This window comes from Cebus imitator, unplaced genomic scaffold (assembly GCF_001604975.1).
Source record: "Cebus imitator isolate Cc_AM_T3 unplaced genomic scaffold, Cebus_imitator-1.0 Scaffold391, whole genome shotgun sequence".
NCBI lineage: Eukaryota > Metazoa > Chordata > Mammalia > Primates > Cebidae > Cebus > Cebus imitator.
Genome location: NW_016107706.1, coordinates 3,682,885 through 3,705,172, shown reverse-complemented (window position 1 = coordinate 3,705,172; position 22,288 = coordinate 3,682,885). Strand labels below are relative to the sequence as shown.

At 38.9% G+C, this 22,288-nt stretch overlaps 1 protein-coding gene across 1 annotated transcript in view; it reads left to right on the top strand.

Moving 5' to 3' along the window:
- Positions 1-10,322: 10,322 nt before the first annotated feature.
- Positions 10,323-22,288, top strand: part of STAC (SH3 and cysteine rich domain) — a 160,584-nt gene continuing 148,618 nt past the window's right edge. The window contains exon 1 of the mRNA XM_017508491.1: positions 10,323-10,588. Within this exon, the coding sequence (XP_017363980.1) occupies positions 10,478-10,588 (111 nt within the window). The 5' untranslated portion in view covers positions 10,323-10,477. The remainder of the gene's footprint in view (positions 10,589-22,288) is intronic.

Sequence of the window (22,288 nt, the reverse complement as noted above, 5' to 3'; positions counted from 1 at the left end):
ACTTACTACTTCTATGCTGAGACTTTTATGCTGAGACTTACTATTTCTATGCTGACGTTTTCTGTTTATTCATTTAAGAATGTTTGTAACTGGTAGCTGAAGCATCTTGGCTCACTGCAACCTCTGCCTCCCAGGTACAAGCGATTCTCCTGTCTCAGCCTTCCACATAGCTCAGATTACAGGCATGCATCACCACGCCAGGCCAAAAAAGCTTTGTCAGGTGATTCTAACATTCTGTCATTTCTGTTGGTATCTGTTGATTGCTTTTTTTTTCATTCTGTTTGCTGTCTTCCCATTTCTTGATCTAATGAATACTTTTATTGAAACATGGACAATTTTGTATTATGTCACAAGACTCTGAATCTTATCTTCACTTTTAGCTGGCTTTCTCTGACACTGCTCTTGCAGAGGAAGTCGGGCAGGCACCACTTTGTTATAGCCAGGTGGAGACTGAAGTCCAGATCCTCTAGGGGAGGAAGATGGTCTTTATTACTGTTGGATGAAGATGAAAGTCTCATTCCTCACTGCTCCCCACTGATACTATCTGACACTATGGATGGGCCTTATTACCAGCTGGTGGGGCTTAAAATCCTGATTCCCTACATTTTTTTGAGGCACCTCTTTATACCCTAATGAGTGTGAAAATTTGAGTTCCCCCTTCAGCCTATACTGGCATAGGTCGGGGTAGAACTATGGTGTTTTCTGCATGTTTGGCTAGAATAGAGCAATTGTTGTCTAAAAGTTTCTGTCTTGCTGGTCTGCTCCCTTTTTTGGTCCATTGGCTAAAGAGAGCAGGCTTTTGTTAGTGCTTTTTTTGTCTGTTCCCACTGGCATTTCTGGGTTGCAAGCTTCTTCATCTCCAAGTCTGGGATATATAAGGCCAAAAAAAATCCAGAGAACTCACCAATGTGTCGTCCCTCAGATCCTGAAAGCACATATGAGTGCATTCTTTTCTCTGCTTTCTTTAATCTGTCTTTTAGAGTCTTGTTATGTCAGTTTTATACATAACATCCAGGGATTTTTAATTGTGCTTAGACAATTAAAGAACTAGGGAAAAATATATCTACCCCTTCTACTAACAAACAGAGGTCTACTCACTTTTATTCGGATTGTTTGTCTACATCTTATCAAATTTTTAGGTAAATATTTAGGTTTTATTGAAATATATCTATAGAAAATCTCATAAGTGAGTTACCATCACCAAAAGTGAGGTGATAGAACTTTACTAGCACCCTAGAAAGCTATAGCGTTTCTTCCCAGTTATAAATTATCCCTCTTCCCCAAAGATAATCATTGTCATCACATCTAATGCTAGGGATTAGTGGGGGCATTTTTGAACTTTCCATATATTATATAATACACTATGCGCTCTTCCGTGTTGACTTTTTTAACTCTATGTTTGTGAGAGTAACTGAATGACTGATAACCACATGACAAAGTGCTAAACTTCATTAATCATCAGCAAAATGCGAATAAAATCACAGTGATAAAAATTAAAAATAATGACTGTATAAGTGTGGAAGAAAACAACTGGAATCCTTAATTCACACTTACATGTTAGCATCAAAAGGCACAAACAAGAATGTTCATAGTAGCACTATTCATGAGAGGAAGAAAACAGAAACGATTCAGCTGTCCATCAACACATAATGGATGAAGGAAATCATGGCAGATCCAGACAATAGAATTCTACAACAGTGAAAGAGAAAACATTCAACAATATGAGTATTCAATGATTTTTAAAACTACATTTTACTTTTAATATAGTTTTAAAAATCAAACTCTGTTTCTTGAAATACATTAGAAAGAAGAAATATGCCATAGTGCAATATGTTGAATGCAACTTAAAACACTTCTTAAACACAAAAATTAACTCCACATATTTTTAAAATATGCATGCATGTCTATGATATACATTTTTTAAACATTATGGTGGGTATCATTAGAAGGGAGGGGATTTTGAGTGAGGATTAGAGTAAATTTGGAACAGCTAATTAAATAAGTTAAAAGGAGAGATGAGATGGCAAGGACTGATTTTGACAGTGCAATGAATAAAACAATTCTGGATCCTTTCAATATCTCCAAAGTAATAATAAATATAAATAAATAGCTAACACAGCATACCACAAGAAAACATAAGCAGGATATATACCAATCTTAAGATGCCAGGAATGACCTTCCTCTTCTCCTCCTGGAAAACTCATTATCTTTCACTATTAATTTTTTTTCTTTGGTAAATCCTCCCTGGACCCCTCAGTTCAATTAACCCTTTCTTTTCCAGATTCCCACAGCTGTCTTCATACCTGTGGTTATTATTATTTTATTTCATTTCATTTTATTTTTGAAATGGAATCTTGCTCTGTTACCCAGGCTGGAGTACAGTGGCATGGTCTCAGCTCACTGCAGCCTCCACCTCCTGGGTTCCAGCAATTTGCCTGCCTCAGCCTCATGAGTAGCTGTGATTACAGGCATATGCCATCATGCCCAGCTAATTTTTGTATTTTTAGTAGAGATGGAGTTCCACCATCTTTGCCAGGCTGGTCTAGAATTCCTGACTTCAGGTGATCCACCCGCCTCAGCCTCCCAAAATGCTGGGATTAAAGGTATGAGCCACCACACCGGGCCCACCTCTGGTTATTATTTGTCCCAAATTCTGCCTTTCTAATAAAGCTGAATTTTCCTCTGGGTCAGGTAATCTGCATATATCTGTCTATATTCCTAGAACTAATAAAGCACCTAGTATGCAGCAGCCCTTGGCAACCTTTGATAAATAAATAAATAGGTGAATAAAACAAAGACTTTATTCATTTAGATGTCTACACCTTATTTCATAAAAATCTCAGATATCTTAAGCTCAGTACTAACTCCTTGACCCCATGTCCATACAAGAGGTAGAAACAACAGGACACGGTGACTCACTACATAAGTGGGTTGAGGAAAAGCAAATGGAAAAATAGGATATATTTTAATTTAAAATATGAATATTTATTTCATTTCATCCTCTAGCACTGTAATTGCATTCTAAGGAACTCAGTAATTCCTGTGCAATTCAGAGTTGGTACCCAGGCTGGGCTTCCTCAGAGTACTGGGTCATTTGCTTGGTAGACTTTGGCATTTTGGCAGGTTACATTTTAGGGACAAAACAGGACAAAGAAGCAGTCAAAAACGTCCTCAGAAGGTCCGCCTGCGTAACAACTGCATTGACACTGTCTCCCACTGTGCCCTCTATCTGATAAGCTGTCATTATGAACTACTGTTAACTATTATTATTAATGTTGGAGGAGACAAAAATCTCCATTTTTGGGCCAGTTCTGCAAGAACAAAGGTAGATTAAACATAGGTCTATTTCTCAAGTCCAGGCTTTATGGGTAAGTTTGCCTCAGCTATAGAGGGAAGAAACTTGGCATTTAAGGCTTAAGGCTTGAGTCATCTTTTCCAGGCCAATTGTCAAGTGCCTGATGGATGGTTCATGGCTGCCAAGGGAGCAATTGGAGAAACACAGAGGGTTATAGGAGGTAGAAAGACAAAGCAGTCAGATAACCCCCATCCTGAAAAATATCGTAGAAATAATTTTTGAGATTCATTTGCTGCCAGCATAGCTCTACAAACTTCTGGAACATATTTCAAAGTAAGTGCAAAGCATTATGAATAAAGTGCATCAACTATTATCCATTTTGCTGGAATTCTTGTTCTTTGTTTTGAAAGTCAGTCCTACTGCCCACTTTTTAAGAGCTTCATTTAAGACACATATGATTAAGTGGGATATTCATAATCCTTTAAAGTTTATAAATGTGCAAGCTATATGTGTATTTAAATATTAGGGCCCTATATACAGAATGGGTTTCTATGTCAAAGAGAACCAGAGTTCTCTGTGTCTGGCTGCCCAGAATGGAGATTCTATGTGTCTCTCTCAGAGCTCTGAATTTTAGCTGTTTTTCACTCTGTGACCTATTTAACCCTCCAGTAATCCCTATGATGCTTTTTTTCCCCTCCCTCTATTACTAGTTAGAACAGTAGCATTCCTCCCAGGCTGACTGAGATCCAAGTTTCCTCAAGGGCCATTTGTAAAAGTACTTAAAACTATTATTCAAAGAATTTTTCTGACTCTAATCTTTCCCCTTTTTTCAAGCATTGCCCGTATGATCAGTAAATGTTACTCCCAAAGGTGGCGGGAAACTGTGGAACCAAAACTGAACAATGCCTGCACATGCCCATCTCCGTGTTTGTACTGACATGGTACATTTTGCTCAAGATTCTCTGCTTCCTCTTATCCTTCCAGAAAAATCACAGTCACCCTTCAAGTTACACTGGAATCTTCTCCATCATCCTTTCTATTTGGTAGAACTTATCCTTCCCCTAGACATGCTCTCAAATCAGGTTTTGCAGGTCTCTTACACAACAGTGATCACACTGAGTTTTACTGTTTGCTTAGGTACTATGAGAAGCCTTAAGTTTAGAGTTTGAACATGTGGGCTGACTCCCTACTTTGCACTTACCATATCCCATTAGAGAAGTCATAAACCCTCTCAGGCTTCTGATTACCGTATCTACAAAATGGGTCTAATGGTACTTACCTTACCAGGTTGCTATTTAGAAAGAGATAATGAGTTTCTAATTGCTCTCTAACAGTTCCTAGAAAAAAGCATAAATGATCCCTCATATATAAATTACTGTGCATCTATACAGAGGGAAACACACAGTCATTAGAAAAGGATGATGTATCTTTATATTTACTGACATGGAACTATCTCTATGATGTATTACTGAAGGGAAAGGATGTTACATAAATGCTTAATGTCCTGAGATCATTTTTATGTAAATATGAATAAATATAAATGTAAAATATACCCATATATGCAGGTACTTCTAGAAGGAGGTTTACCAAAATGCTAATAGTTATTACCAATGGGTGGTGGAAATTTAGAAGATTTTGAATTTCTTCAGTATTCTTGAATACTGCTTGACTAATGATAAAGCTATTTGCAAAAGAATATTTCGAGATATTATACATATCAAAATTAATTTGAAAACCTGGAAAAGAAAGTTGTGCAGCTAGTAGTTTGGACAAATATTTCAAAGCTGAATAAAACAATGACCAATGGGATTGGTGAGCAAGTAAACTGACACTGGTTCATGTGTCACATATTAGTTGACTTTGGGCAAGTACTTAATCTGTTTAGGTATAGATTTTCCCCTCCATAGAATAGTTTTTTTTTTTTTTAATTAGATCTACAAGTTCTTCTATAACACTGACATTTTTTCATTTATCAGTTCATTAATTTAACAAATATTCACTTATGATATGAGTACCTAAGCATCAAGGATATATGGTGAAGAGGAAAGATGAGGCCTTTGACCTCATGAAGCTGACATTCTAGATGACATCAAATAAGAAAAGAAAGAAACAGGGCTTTCAGATGGTAGGCACTGAAGTCTAAAACATGAGGAGAGCTGGCCATAGGGAACGGTGGGGAGCCCTAGGACACTAAAACTTGGTGAGAGACCAGGCATTTTGGGGGAGCAATAAGACCAAGGTAGGCTGGATCATACACCTCTTAACTATTACTCTAGACTCATAGAAGAAAAAAATATAAAGCTAAATGTTAATTACTGGTCAAAGGACCAAAATATACAGGATGAATTTACTTAACATGCATTTCCAAGAAATTTTAGATATTTGCTGCTTCTAAACTCTAAACAAAAGCTATTCCCTGTTTTAGCAATGTAGAATACATCTAATTTTGATATTGCATATGTATTTGACTATAATAAATGTAAATCCAACTCAAATCAAATACATTTGCCCATAATCCTATGGACGATGATGATAACAACAGCAGACCCTATTTTGATTAGGCACTCATTCTTACAGGAACTCTGTGAAGTAGGGATTATTATCCCATTTTAGACTTGAGGAAATTGAAGCTGAGAGAGATTAAATCAGTTATCTAAGATCTCACTGGTTTTAGGTGGAAGAGCTGGGATGTTTGGATTTTAGTTTCCTGGCCTTTCCACTAAATATAGAACAAAGATTCAAGCCATCTTCCATCTCAAAGAGGCTATAACCAGTTAGAAGCAGCCATACACGTTAGAGAAGAGAGAGAGTCTTAAACCAGAAGGTAAACAGCTATATGAGGACTGGGCCTTGTTATCTTATCTTTAGCTGAGCATCTCCAGTAGACATAACTCTAATGCAGACACACCTTGCTTTACAATGTCATCAACTATTATTGTTGTTATTATTACTAACTGGCACTTAGAAAAACAAGTTAAGGATGCTCACAAAAATGAGTCTCTAAATTATTAGCTTTGATTCTGAGGAGAGACCATTCATAAGTTGCTATGAGACCATAATGAAGCCTAGCATTAACAGCTGTTCAAAGTAAGAGGCAGTGCTGGTAGTGGTAGCGTCAGTCGTAAGACTTTGGGCAAAGCATTTGGTTTCTCTAAGCTTGAAGGCAGATCCATTAGGCTGGATCTGGAGGGTAACAAGTGATGCTAACAGTGGATGCCTCCTGCTTACATTTGTCTAGACTTCCTGGCTGACACCTCTAACATGTAAATCTGCTCATTATTTACCATTAAGACAAAAGAATGGAGTGGGCAACTCTTTATTATTTGGAAGCTCACCCTGTGTCTTCTATTATGCCTCTGGCTCTCAATTTGCATAGCTCCTTCCCTTTAAGGTCTGCTGCCTTTCCAGGACATCCTGGGTTCTGCTGTTGTCTAAGTGGCAGCAAAGCAGAGAGGCCAAAACTTGGCCCAGGAGCAGGATACATCTGAGTCCTTCTTCCTAAACTGTAGAACCTAGGATAATTTTCTTTATCTTGCTAAGATTTCAGAGTGATTAAATGAAAGAACAAGCATACAATGTCCGTGATATATTAGAAACTCAATACATGTTAGCTATTATTGTTATCAGCAAACTATGCCTTTCTCGTATACTGTGTTATATTGCGTGTCCATCTTGACCCTGGTGCCTCAGGCATGGAGAGCCATCCCTTCCTTGAGATCCTCTCCTTTTTCCTCATCAGCTCTCCATATTATCTTCCCTCTTCTCTTTTCTTGTTGTTCTTTTCAGTACCCTTCGTAAGTATGACTGTTCTATTTAAGAAGTCTTTTTTCTTTTTCTCATAAGACATATGCCCAAAAGAAGTCTTACTAGTATCTTTTAACCAAATGGTTCTAGAAGAAGCCAAGGTCCTTAGGACGAAATTTAGTCTCTTTACACAAACTCAGAACAAATAAATGAGAGAAGGCTGGCAGCATTACACCATTTTCTGCTTAATGGTGTTTACAGTGAAAGGCCCTTGGATGCAATCAGGAGGAGGGCTTTGCCCGCTTTACAAATTATTGACTAAGTAAATGAACCAGGAGTGGGGGCTTCCAGTTCAAGTTTGTGCAGATAAATTTCTGTATACCTCACACTTCTGCTGGCTTGATGTTTACTCAGAAACCAGAGTGAAATAGACCACGAAGGGAATCTACAAAAATCACAAAGTCCTGCTACATACTTCAGATTTAGAATAATTATTCACAACCTGTTTTCTTCAGGCTTTACCAGACTCCAGTAGAAATTAGAAATCTTGACAGCCATAGCTGAAATGTCATAAAGCTTCTAATGTAGAATTTCAAGTCTTCTGTGAAGTCTCACCTAAGCATTCCTGGGTGTCAGATGGGGTAACTCACACGTAGCCATTAAAATGTACACTTCTGCTCAGGGATATCAATGCTTCATGAGGATCACCTTTGCTGGTCTCCCATCTACTGACTCAAATCACTGACAAATTCCATTATTTTACAGAAGCATTCAGAGTCTTTCTCCATTCAGTGTTTGCAGGAAATGTGCAGTGACTAATGCCTAGACCATTTCTAGAGCTCAGAGGATACAAGGGTAGCCTCTTTTCACCATCTTGTTAACAAGCGTTATACCAGGAACTAGAGAAACAAGATGAACATGACATTGACCTTGCCCTGGTGGAGTTAATAGCCCAACAAAAGAGCCGGCAATCTTGTCATTGATTACTTAGGAAAGGAAGTCATGGGAACATGGCATTGACTTAAGAACCTAAATCAGATAAATGGGTCAAGGAAGGAGATTTCAAGAGTAACAAATACTTGCATATGTAATTTGAAGAATAAGGTAAGTTAGCTAGATAACAAAAGACGGGATGGAAAATCATTTGAAACAAACACATAAACAAAGACTTGATTTAGTTTGGGACATAATGGCTAATTCCCACGGTAGGTATTATTTACAAGACTAAGGATTTCTGTTGCAGGATCAGGCAATGGGGGAGGTATTAGCTTCTCTAAATTTCCTTCAGGGGACAACATTTAAATGTATACTATTGGCTAATACTGTTGCTAACCTGAGCTAAGCACTTACTAAAAGGAAGGGTGACATCTTCAATTCTTAAAAAGATAAAATCCAAAGATGAAAAATGTATTGTTGTAAGCCATGGCATGCTTGTTCACCAAGACTGGAATTGCCAGTAGACCCTGGGAGTTTTGTTTCCTAAGAAAACCCTGGTCTGGCCCCATGCTAGCTCAGGCTTCACATTTGTGCACAGTCATCAAAGTCTTGTACTTTCCCTTATCATAGTTTTTTTTTTTTTTTTTAATGTGTGTGTGATTTAATTAATCGCTCTTTCTCCCACTAGACTTAAATTCCAGGAAAACAGATTTAATCTATGTTTTCTCTCTGCTGTATCATTAGTTTCTGACACAATTCTGATTCAGAATAGATGCTCCATAAAGATGTGTTGATATGGCTGCTCCTGTCATTATGTCTGTGACTTTGGCTACTAGAATTTTGTCTCCGTTGAACAATCAGGAACTCTGCTGTGAGAAGGAAAAAGCTGAGGCGATTTGGGCGCGCCAACCTGTCCCGGTTAAAGAAGAGACTGATCAGAGAATTTAGAGCATTTTGAAAGCTAAACGCTGAGTAAGAGGCTGACACTTAGAACAGTAGCTTTCAATTGATGTCTGGGATGGGAAGAGTAAGAGTGGTTCATTCTAAAGGACATGAACTAGGGCATGCATGCAGGACCAGACACATAATTTGCAGGGTCAAGTACAAAATGAAAATGTGGTCTCCTGTTAAATATTTTTACAGAATGTCAAGATGGCAGCATTAGTGCAGGGCCCTGTGTGACTGCACAGGTTACACATCCATGAAGCTGTTCTTGCAAACATCTACAGCTAATTTTAAAAATCTGAACAGAAGTTTGCAATCTTCTTTTAAAAAATTGAGAGTGTTTTGTATTAAGGTGGGAAAGGAGGCTTTTAAATATCTAGGTGTATTTCCTTTGCCCGCACACTGAGGTTGTCTTTAAAATAAACTGGACCCTTCTTGTATCTTTATTCAATGGGGCTATCCCTATGTTTCCAAAAGATTTAGTAAGACAGGCTGGTTTGCCCCTCTGTGAACAGTCCTCAACTCTTGCTATACTGCAACACCCAATGGCTCTTCAGCCAAGACCTGGCCTAGATTTGAGGCTCCACAGTCGGAAATGCATGGATTTTGAAGCCAAAATGAGTTCAAATTCCAGTTTCACCAGTTACAGTTTTAATAACTTAAAGCAAATTACTCAGCCTTCCTACAACCTCAGTTTCCTCATCTATAAAATGGAAGTCATAATCCCTAGACCCAGAGTAGCTGGAAGGATTAAGTAAGGTAACAAGAAAGGATTTAGCACAAGAAGTGCGGAACCGACGAGGAACAGGTGTCCATATACACACCGCCTTATCGCTCTGCTTTAGATCAAAGCTGAATGGAGGAAGCGCAGTGCCCCTGACTCGGGGACCCCGCACTCGGATGGCTGCTCTCAGTCACTGAACCCTATAAATAGCTTAGCTAAGTCACTGTCTCTCTCAGTCACCATTCCTTGGGGTGAGGAATGAGGGAGTCATTGCAAGTGGTCCCTTCTGGCCATATCATTCACAGATTTTCTATTCCTTGCGGTTTGGGTCTGAATTTTCGGCATCCTCTCTAAAGAGCCACCCTCACCCGGTGCCGGCGCGCGCCCCGCTTTCCACCCTCACCCCCTCTCCAGGGCGCTGCCCCCTGCCTGCCCTCACTACTCCAGGCGTTGGCCGCGCGGCCCCGCCCCGGAGCTGCCCCCGCCTCCTCCCTCCGCCCGCGGGCCAGCTGAAGCCCAGCTCGCCCCGCTCGCCCCGCTCGCCCGCGGCCGAGTGGCAGCCACGACTGCCAGGTCTCTGGCGAGGTGGCCGCGGGCGCGGCAGGGCAGGGCGGGGCGCACTGTCCTCCACGCCCGCGGAAGTGCTGGGGAGGTGGGCAGGGCCGGGCGGGAGAGGGGCGAGGCTGGAGGAGGGCACGGCGGCGCCCGGGCGAGGATGGGAGTCCCCGGGACCCGGAGCTGAGCAGCCGGGCGCGCGCGGCGGGCAGGGCGCGCAGGGGGACTGCAGCCTCGCTGTTCCCCCGGGAGCCCAACACCGTTCCCGCGCGGCCACGATGATCCCTCCGAGCGGCCCCCGCCAGGACGGCGTGGACGGGCTGCCCCGGGAGGCGGCGGGCGCCGAGCAGCCGCCCTCTCCTGCATCCACCGGCAGCCAGGAATCCAAGGTACCGCGCGCACTTGCCCCAGGAGAACACAAACTCACTGCCCTCTCCTTTCGGTCCAGCGCGGGCGCGGGGGGCTGACACCTGCTTGGGGGGCCGGGGCTGGACGGTGCCTCCCCTGAGACTGAAACGTCCGGTGGGACCCGCTGCCCACGATGCTGGACCGCGTCCCCGTGGACCCAGCCTTCTCGCCCACACATTCACACACGCAATTCGTGGTGGCTCCGGGTCCGGAGATCCATTTCCTGCGGGGTGGCGGCTTGGTTGTTTTGTGCTTTGAACCCGCTTGTGTCCAAAGCACGTGTAGGTAATGGGTGGGCTCTGAAGGCCGAGGGATGGAGACAGCCGAGGGATGCTCTTGCAGAAAAGCAAGTATGTATCCCAAGGGTCTCAGAGACCTTTTGCTTAACAGGGATCATCCCTACCTTCAGATGCCACTCGCTAAAAGAGAAAAAAGAAAAGAAAGGGGAAATACTGCGTTTGTTTGAAAGTTGATGTTCCTCTTGTGGAAGTTAATACTCTAAGAACTTACACTTGCTTTTATGAAAGTTACACTAACATATACACACAAAACCAAGCCCACGGCACTTCTCCTGTCACTGTTACACTTCTGAAACTCTCGTGGGTGCCAGGCACATGTTTGAAAATCTTGGAAGAGGATCCAGTAAAATGTGGCTGCTTGCAGTGCAATGCCAAATGGCAACTCAACTGGTGGTGCAAAGCCTAAGATGGAGCTTGTAGTTATGTGGATTCTTTTAAGTGTAGAGCTCCTGGCTCTTTATTCTGATTTCATTGTGAGATCCCCAAGCATTTTGGGGAATGTGAGGCAGTCCCTGTATACCAGCAAAGGAAAGGAAAGGCCAGTTGGTAGGATAGGAACAGGTCAGATGGGGCAAGGAAAAGTGCCATCCTGTCTCCCTTCACATGCATCCCTGGAAGCCATTGATACAATCAGGAGGATGAAAATCGCAGCCTGAGTGGCTCTGGGGATTTGGGGTGGTACTGGGCACTGTACATTTCTCAGCCCCCTGAAATTAGCCATCAATGATGGTAATCTAAGCCTGAACGCTTTGCATCTTATTTACTTTTTTTTCTCCTGTCAATTACTAGCTGCCAGACCTGAGGTATGTGTGTCAACTTTTCTGAAACTTAGTTGGAAATGAGGGAAAAGGCCCCCACCTTCCAGAATCATTGTGAGGGGTACATGAGATGCCCTAATGTCCCCCTGGTATAGTTTAAGGACTCAGTCATGTTTATCCTTTTCCTTCCTGAGATAAAGAGATGGAATCCATCTCATCTCAAATGACCCACTCCAAAACAATCTGATAACCCATATACATGACTCCTCAGTCAAAAAGGTTCTGGGTGTCACTGCCTGCCATTGAACATCAGTCCCCAAAGTGATATAGGTTAATGGCTATTTTAGAGGAAAGCTAGAATTCTGTAAAAGAATGTAGCTAAACTCAAGAGTGACACTGGTATTAAACTTTTTGAATTGGCCTGTTACTCTGCATTAGGTGTGTTCTGGAAAGGGCTTAGCATTTGGGCAAACAGCGGCATGATTCAAACATATTGTATGGATTTGCTATTTATAGATGTCCTAATGGAAATTATTTGGCAGAGCAAAAACCACATATGTAATGCCCGTAATTATCCGCCAATTTATCTGGCTTATGGCTTTGTACAAATTAGTTTTTCTCAAAGTGGTCGATATACCGGATGTGTATTTCTACATTCCTAAATTTGATGTCATGGCTTCAGTGTGCTTAATTAGTGGAGATGAACTATGGGGGCCCCCGAACACTAGGAAATTGAATGCAATATTGTATGCCTAAATGTGACTTTTTCTTGGCATAGCATTCGTGATATTCCCAAAGGGATCCATGCCCCTTAAAAGAGGCTAAACTGCTAGTACGGAGGAACAGGTGGTAAGGTAAGACAAGGATGACATGAAACTAGAGGAGAGGAAGGCTCAATTCATTCTATGCTAGGAAGGCCGCGTGTTAAAGCTCACTGGAGTTTACAAGGATCTTCCACCCTGAGCACGAGCACTTGGTGAGGAAAATGTGAACAAGACCATAATAAGCATTCCATCTTACTCTTCCATGAAGTGGTCTTGTTTGTAAAATATCTTGTGAGACAAACATGGCTCAGACTTCTTCGGGCATTAAACTCTCTCAAGGAAGACTTTTTAAATTACTTTTTTTAAAGACTTAGGTTTTTTGTCTTATTATAAGAGTAACAAATATTCTTTGTAGATATTTGAACAGTCCAGACATAAATTATAAAAAGAAAAAAAAATCAGCTGTTGGTTTATCATCCAGAGGCATCTATTAATAGCATTTTGATCTATATCTTACATCTTTTTAAATCTATTTTTATATTTACATAGTTGAGTGAACAATAGTGAGCATCTACTGAATGTTTACTGTAAGTCAGGTATAACTTTAATCTTCACAATAGAAGATTCTGTTAATATTTCTGTTTTATGGATAGGGAAGTGGAAGCTGAGAAAGGTTAGATCATTTTCATTGTGAAAATTTATCTTATTATGGAAAATTTCAATATACACAAAAGTAGAGAAAACAGTATAAAGAACTGTCATGGATCTAATCATGTGGCTTCACAATCAATTCATGGACAGTAGTGTTTTATGCATTACCACCCCCACCACCACCACCACCCTACATGTACTAGATCATTTTAAAGCAAATTCCAGACAAGAACTCATTTCACCCATAAATATGCTATCAGGTTGCATTTCTCAAAGATAAGGGTTATTTTCATAAGCATGACTATAATCCCATTAGCACATATTATTGGTATTTTAAACTAAGGGCCGGTATACTCTTTGAAAGCCTGTGAATAGTCTTTGGAAAATCTGTGAACAACCTGAACTGGTATTCAAAGTTGTGCATGTACGTGCATATGTGCACCATCTAGGGAAAGGATTCATAGCTTGCAGCAGATTCACAAAGGGTCTACAGTTTCAAAGGGTATTTTATTTTAATGTCTTTTTTCTCTTTCTTGAGGAAATTGAGGCCCAAAGAGGGGCAGTGACTTGCTTGAAATCACACAGATAGTTACTGGCAAAACCCATGTCTATGAACCCCACCTTGGACTTTGGTATCCCAGTACAGTTTCCTTGGAATAAACTCTTGTATGTAAGCACAAGTCATAATATAGTTTAATGTAATTGTGTTTTTTCTTTTTTATGAAATTAGTTGAGCTGAACAAGTTTGAAAGCCACTGATGTATCATACCCCTCTTTCTTCCCACTATTTCAGAAAGATCACAGCCTAATTTATTTTCTAAGGGCTTGGCAGAGACCATTGAATATAAACAAAAATTTCACGTCCCATTATCCCTTATTTCAATGAATGTCTTTTCTCCCACTGACTTATTGACAATATAGAAGGCTTGCTAGTATCTAATATGAAGGTTTGGTATAAATCTCTGTCATCACTTGTATGACACAAGTTCACATTTTGATGATATTGAGGGAATATAGGCTTTGAGGTTGACACCTCTGTGAATATGGGCAAGTTGTCTAACATCTCAAAGCCTCAGCTTCCTCATGGGTATGCTGATGGGGCTGCTAATACCCAATTGGTGTGGTTTTTATAAGGCCTAAGAATATGTAATATATCTAATATGTTGTAAGCATACACAAGCATAAGGCATTATTAATTTTCTCTCCTTATTTCAAATCAGATGACTGCTACCACCAGCCAACCCCAAATGTCATCATTGGAATAACTTCAGTAATCACAACTAACATTCCAGTAATGTAACTGAGTTTTCCTCTTTGGCCTTTTAGTTATACTAATTGACTACAGTAAGACTTCACTTCAGCTATTTTGCATCCCCAAGAAGATGAGCCATAGACTCATTAGCATGTGACTTAGATTTTGAAATGGTGATATAAGCCACCCAATGCCCCAGGGGAGCCATAGACCAAAGTGAGCCTCATTCCTTGATGGTTCTTTCTGAACCTGGACCTCGATCCAACCTATGAAAAAGAAATCTCTAGCCATGAAGACATGCCCTAAATCTCCCAGAAAGGTTTCTGTGTCCATCCATCAGGAATTACTTATGTATGGAGTGCCTACTTTGTGCCCAGCACATCTCATACATATTTATGAAGCTATTATTAATAAGGAATGTAACTTCTACTCAGGGAAAAAGATGAAAGAAAACAAAACCTTGGCTTCGCATTGAAATCACCAAGGGAACCCAGGCCATAGGCTAGAACTACTAAGTTGAAGTGTCTGAGAGAGATCTCAGGCATCAGTATTTTCTATGCAGATGTCCACTGAAAACAGAATTAGAGTAGTGTATACACAAACACAAATTTTGCTTTTTCTTCCACCTAATGTTATAGTCTTCCTATACTCTTAAATAATCGACAACACAAATATTAAAGATGGCATGACATTCCATTTCATTGTTCTACCACATCTATTTCATCAGTCCCTTCTGATTTCATAATTAGGTTCTTTCCCAGATTTCATACATTTAAAAATTTTAAAATAGACATTCCAATGCATAAATATTTGTATATGTTTGTGATAAGTTTCATGACAAATAGAATTACTAGGTCTGAGTATAAATACTTCTAAGGTATTTTATTCTCATTACCACAGTGACCTCAAAAAAAGTTATAGTCTTTTTTAGTAAACTTTTCATCGAAGCATATCATCCCCAAAACTGCACACATTAAGAGATTATAGCTTAATGAATTTTCAAAAATATGAACTCTTGATCTTTGTGTGACCACCTCATAAATCACAAAAAGAATATTACTAACACCCCAGAATCTTTCCTATATCCCTTCAGATCACTAAAGGTAAATAGTATCCTCACTCTGAAAATATTATTTGCTCATTTTTGAACTTTTGATAAATAGAATTATACAGTATTTTATGCTTGACTTATTTTCCTCAACATTATGTTGAAATTATCTGTGCCATTGTAGGTAGCAATAGTTTTCATTTTTATTACCATGTAGCATTCCATTGTATGAATTAAACACAATTTATTTACCTGCTCTACTGATGATGGACATTTGGATTGTTTCTTGTTTTGGACTGCTATAAGCTATACTGCTATGAACATTCCTTGTATATATTCTCTGTGGCACCTATGAAGATCTCCTATTGGGTATATACCTAGAAGTGGCATTTTGGGGTTATAGGGTATACATATGTTCAGCTTTAACATACTTTTCAAAGTGGCTGTACCAATTCATATTCCTGCCAGCAACGTATAAGAGTTCAATCCACTCTTTGTGCTACCATCATTTCATATTATCCTTCTCATTTTGGCCATCTCATAGCAATTAGTGATATTGCAATGTGGTTTTAACTTGTATTTCCCCAACGATTAATGGGCTTAGCAGTTTTTATATATTTGTTGGCATTTGATATCTTCCTGTGTAGTTCAAGTCTTTTGCCCATTTTTCTATTGGGTTGTTTTTTTCTTATTTGTAGAGGTTATTTACATATTCTGGATATGAAAACATTGAGAGAAAAATGTATTGCAGACATTCTCTTCTACACAGAAAAAAAAGAGGCTTACCTTTTTTCTTCTTCACAGAAATTCTTAATTTAATGTAGTCTAATTTTTAAATTTCTCTCCTATGGTTGTGCTTTTTGTGTACTGCTTATGAAATCTTTACCTATTCCAAAGTCATATAGATATTCCCCTATTATTATTTCCTAGAATTGTTATTATTTACCTTTCACGGGTGGATCTATAATTGATTTGGAATTGCTTTTCTGGTATGGTGTGAGGTAGGGGTCAAGATTCATTTTGAGTACAGGTATTGATCAACTTATCACCTATGCAACTTACGACCATTCAACTTTATGACCACAATCACTAGCCATGACTGCTCCACATCTGGCAGTGCAAACATTGCCCAGCTGGGCATACGACAGTGCGGACCAGCTTCCGGCAGCACTACCATCTCCACATGCACCATTTCAACTGTACATATAGCCTACTCAACTTACAACCAAATCGTGTTACGACCGGTCCGCGGTCTCGACCGTGGTCATAAGTCAAGCACTAGCTGTATACCACTTTTGACTGAATATGTGGAAGTTTCTATTCTGCCCATTGGCCTCTTTGTCTATCTTTCTACCAGTACAGGACTGTCTTAAATGTAATGACTTCATTTAAAAGTTCTTGATATCTGGTAGAGTAAGCCCTATAGCTTTGCTCTTCAAAACTGATTTGGGTTCTTTTTGACTCCTTGCATTTCCACATGCATTTTGGAATCACCTGATCAATTTACACAAAAACACCCGCTGGGATTCTGAATGGAACTGCATTGAATCTATAAATCCATGTGGAGATAATGGGCATGTTCCCACTCTAGAGTGTTTGTTTTTGTCAAGTCCCCTAGGACATCATTGGCAGGAACGAAATTTTGTTATTTTTTCAGTTTGGGGTTTACCAAACCAACTTTTGTTGTCTAAATTCAATCCTCAAAACCATGTGAAGGCAGATCCATGAGTAGGAACTCCAAGAAGAATATTTTATTTTCTTATTTATTTTGACCACCTGAAGTCTAAACTAAGATTTCTTAATCATCAACCCAACTTGGTAATTTGTTTCTAGTTCATTTTTTTTCTTCTTTTTTAGATTCCATTCCCTGCAAACATCAAAACCAACCTAGGTTTTTCTTGACTGTGGTAAAATATGCATAACATAAAATTTACCATTTTAACCATTTTTAAGTGTACAGTTCTACAACATTAAGTACATTCACAGTGTTGTGCAACCTTAACCACCATTCATCTCCAGAACATTTTTATCATCTCCAACTGTAACTCTGTACCCATTCAACACTATTTACTAATTCCTCATCCCCCTCTTTCCCCAGTATCTGGCAACTGCCATTTGATTTTTTGTCTATATGAATTCAACTACTCTGAATTTATCATATAAGAGAAATCATATAATATTTGTCCTTTTGTGATTGAATTATTTCACTTGGCATAATGTCTTTCTGTGTTGTGGCATGTATCTAAATTCCCTTTTTTTTTAAGGCTGAATAATATCCCATTGTATGTATATACTACATTTTGTTTATTCATTCATGCATCAGTGAATATTTGGGTTGCTTCTACCTTTTGGCTACTGTGAATAATGCTGATATGAAGTGGGTGTACAAATACTTGTTGAAGTCCCCTCTTTCATTTCTTATGGGTATATAACCAGAAGTGCAATTGCTGGATCATATGGTAATTCTATGTTTAATTTTTTAAGAAATTGCCATCCTATTTTCCACAGTGGCTGCACAGTTTTGGAATCTGACCAGTAATGCACAAAGATTCCATTTTCTCTGCATCCTCACCAATACTTGTTATTTTCTGGGTCTTTTTGATCCTGGTGGGTACAAGATGGTATCTCATGTTTAGTGATACAGAGCAAGTTTTTATGTGCTTATAGGTCATTTGTATATCTTATTTGGAGAAATATCTAGTCAAGGCCTTTGTTCATTTCAAAATTGGACTGTTTGGTTTTTGTTGTTGAATTGTAGTAGTAGAGCCTTTTAACAAGCAAATTTGAATGATGCAGAAGTATTGAATTTTATTATTGTTTTACTTACATTTATTCATCGAAAGGGTTATTTTTCATGCCTTTTTTAATTACTTGTCTTTTTTGGTATGTGAATTATCTGTTCATGTCCTTGTCCATTTTGATACTGTTTACTCATTTCCTGTTGACTGTTTAAAAATTATTTATAAATATTAAAATCAACCATTCATATACATTGCTAACATTTTCCCAGATTGAAATTTGTTTTTCAATTTTATTACATTTTCAATATAAAAGATTCCTTTTTCGTAGTTTTAAATGTCTCAAATTTATTTAGCTATGTTTTCTTCTTTTCAATTATATTTAGAAAGGACTTCCCAATGCTGAGAACAGAAAAATAAAATAACCTGTATCTTTCTCTAGATCCTCAATATGTACTTCTAACTTTTATCATTTTCATCCATCTGGAATTTGTCACCATGTAGTATGAAGAAATCTATTTTTTCCCAAATGATTAATCATTATTTCTAAAACCATTTGTTGAATAATTTATTCTTTTTTCACTGATTCAAAATTTTACATTTATTATGCAATAAATGGTAATATGTATGATTCTCTTTTAGAGTTATCTGTTATATTCTAATGTTTTGTAACTTTATTTTTGCACTTATTACTGTACTGTACTTTTATATTACTATTATGTTTTAATTATTGTAGCTTACTAATAGTTTGATAATTAATAATACAAGTACCCATGTGGAAGTTTTTTATTTGTCTGCACTCAAATTTTCATTTTCTACCAAATTATAAAAATAATATTTTGAAAGTAATTCCATGAAATTCCTAAAATAATTTCAGTGAAATTTTTAGAGTAATGAGATTTCTCATCCAAAAACGTATATTTCCAGTTATTGAAACACCTTTTATGCCTCTCATAAATACTTGGAATTGCCTTCAAATATTTCCTGCCCAAATTCTTTGTTATTTTCCAAGTGTCTTGGTCCATTCAGGCTGCTAAAACAACATGTCATAAACTGAGTTTATAAACAACAGAAATGTATTTGTCACAGTTCCAGAAGCTGCAAAATCCAAGATCAAGGCACTGGCAGAGGGCCTGTTTCCTGGTTTATAGATGGAGGCTTGTACCTATGTCCTCATGGTGGAAGGGGCAAGGTAGTTCTCTGAGACCTCTTTATAAGGGCACTAATCCCAATCATGAAGCCTCCGCCCTCATGACCTAATCACCTCCCAAAGGCCCCACCTCTAAAATCGTAACACTGGTGGATTAAGTTTTGACAAATGAATTTTGGGGGGACACAAACATTAAGAACATAGTACACAGTATTTTATACTCTGAGTTGCTATTATGAATTACCATTTTTATATTTTTTAACTGGTAATAGCTGACACATAAGAAATTATACTTCTATTAGCTTTATAATCTAAAATCCTTTAGCTTCCATTTCTTATTCATTAATAAAGAAATACAATGTTGCTTACTGGTTCAGAGCATGGGCACAGACACAGTTGTGTTCAAATCCCATTGTGCTGCTTTGGGACGCCACTTAACAAGCTTTCCTGTCCCTTGCTTTCCAGAGCTTCACTGTGCTTTCCATAAAGCCAGCATGATAATGTCCTCTGCAGCATTGCCATTCAAGTTAATTAGAGTATATAAGGTGCTCAACACAGAACCTGGCATATAGCAAGTAAAAGATAGCTGTTATTTTCAGATTATTATAATATGTGAAATAATAATTTTGCCTCTGTAACTGTAATTCTTTCTCATTTGGAGGAGGAAAGGGAGTGAAGTGGGTAAGGACAGGGATTTATTAAGGGAGAACTTCCAAAAGTATGGTAAATATTAGAGAGATACGAGGCTGGCACCTGACTTAACTTTAAATGCCACTAGTATTTTACTATCATGTAATATTGTACAGTACTGGTGCTGACAGGTGGCCTGAGCTCTCATATAAAACACTAGCCACTCTAAAAGCCACCACAAGCACGTACATAGCCTGAGAAAAGCATGTGCACTGCAAATTCAACATAAAGATAAATCCATTTCCAACTAAGTCATTTCTTAAGATTCCCTTCTACGCAAATTCCAGACATCCCACACATGTTCACAATTAAACTAAGGCATCCTTACTCGTTTTAAAGATACATAATGTTCCTAGCTTACGAAGAATTTCCATCAGGAATACATGTGGAATTATTTCAAATGACTTTTTGGCAAGTATGGAGTAATCATGTGATTTTTTTTGTCCTTTGGCCTCTTTATCTGATGGGTTATATTAATAGATATCCTAATATTAAACTCTTCTTACAATCCTGGAACAAGTCCTACTTGGCCAGGGGGATTTTCTTTTAATAAACTTCTGGGTTTTGATTGCCAATGCTTTATTATTTTTACCTCCACATACATAAGGGAGATTATTCTATAACGGTCACTTTTGTGTTCTTGGTCAGACTTTATTTTTAAGGCTATGCCAAGTTTCAGAAAATGATTTGGGAACATGTCCATGAATGTTTTTGTTTTGTTTTTGTCTTTTTATGTGTGGAACATTTCATGGAACCCGGAAATAATATTGTCCTTGAATGTCAAACAAAAATGCCAGTAAAATCTAAACCTACCACCTCTTTTAAAATAAAATTTGAAAATATTTTTCCATTTTTAAATTATGTTCCTTTTTTCCTAAATTGGCTTGAATCAGATTTAACTTTTATTTTACCAGAAAATTATCCATTTTACTTAAATCTTCATAACATCTCCAAATGTGTTATAGTAAGACAGCCCCAGGACTGTCCTTCAGTCTCGTCCCATCTTCCCTCTCTCTAGCAGGATTCCCATGGCTTCCATCTTGTTCATACCCTCTTTTGTACTTCTCTATTTCTGTGGAACACTGATTCCTTAGATGTGGATTTGAAATCAGAAGTGTTAAGCACCAGTGCTCACATATCCACCTTACCAAGAGAAAGGATCCTTTGCTCCTTCTTTCAATCTCTCACCCTTTTTTGGTTCCCCCATGACAGTTCCTCTCTGATCCCATTGGCAATCTGTCCTCTGACCATCCTTCAGATGTTGTTCTTCCGCAGCATTCTGTTCTCTACCCCCAGCCCTTCTCCGTCTTCATAATCTCTCTGTAATACATCTTTCCCCTTCTTCTTATTTCATCCACCAGCTGAAAACTCCCAAATCTGTATCCAATCCAGACATCACTCTTCTGAGCGCCAGACCAGTATATCCTGCTGCCCTTTGGACAGTCTCTCTTGATGCCCACATTTTAAATTCAACCTACCCTCAACTGAATGTATCACTCTTGACTCAGCTGTCACCCATTTCTTCTTTTGTGCTCTTTTTTTTTTTTTTTTTTTTTTGCTGTTGATTTGTTTTTTCTTATGTGCTCTTCTTCTCATGAGCTCCTCCATAGAGAAGCATCATCCATGGAGTCAACCAAGCCAGAAAACCAAAAGCCCTTGATGATCCTGAGTGGAGCAGGCTGAGCAGGGAGGAAGCTCTCTGGCAGCAGGCAGAGAGAAGACAAGATGGCTTGCAGCTCCCAGAGGATGCTTCATTTGTCTGAAAATGAAGCATGTACCTGTTGTCTGTTTCTAATGGCCCCCATAGCTGAAGTTTCAGCCAGCATGTTTTCCTCAGGTCTGGAAGCAGCTGTGACTACAGAATGAAGGATTGAGGTCACACACAAAAACAGGAATAAAGAAGGAAGACTCAGAACACCCTGGGGCTCCCAGGAATTCCACTGCTCCCTTGCCTTCCAAACTAACATCAGGGGAGTGAAAAGCAGCACCAGAGTTCTGTGTGCCTTGATAAGATTCCACATTCTCTTCCCTCCCCCTCTAACACTCTCAGTTTTATCAGAACAAGGTGACTTGGAGACCTTGGAAAAGATTACCATCACACCCCTTTCCCAGTGCTGTCAATCACTAGAAGCACAAGGCTGCAAGTCCCCTTCCTCTCTCATAGTTTCCTCTCTCTACAGATCTGCACATCTGCTAATCCAGCCCATTGCCCAACCTCCTAAAGGTCAGTACCCTCCACTCTACCCTCTAGAATTCACGTTTTGGCAAAATCTTCTGTATCCTCAATATCCTCTCTAACGTGTCCTTTACTTCTTATGTTAATACTTAGTC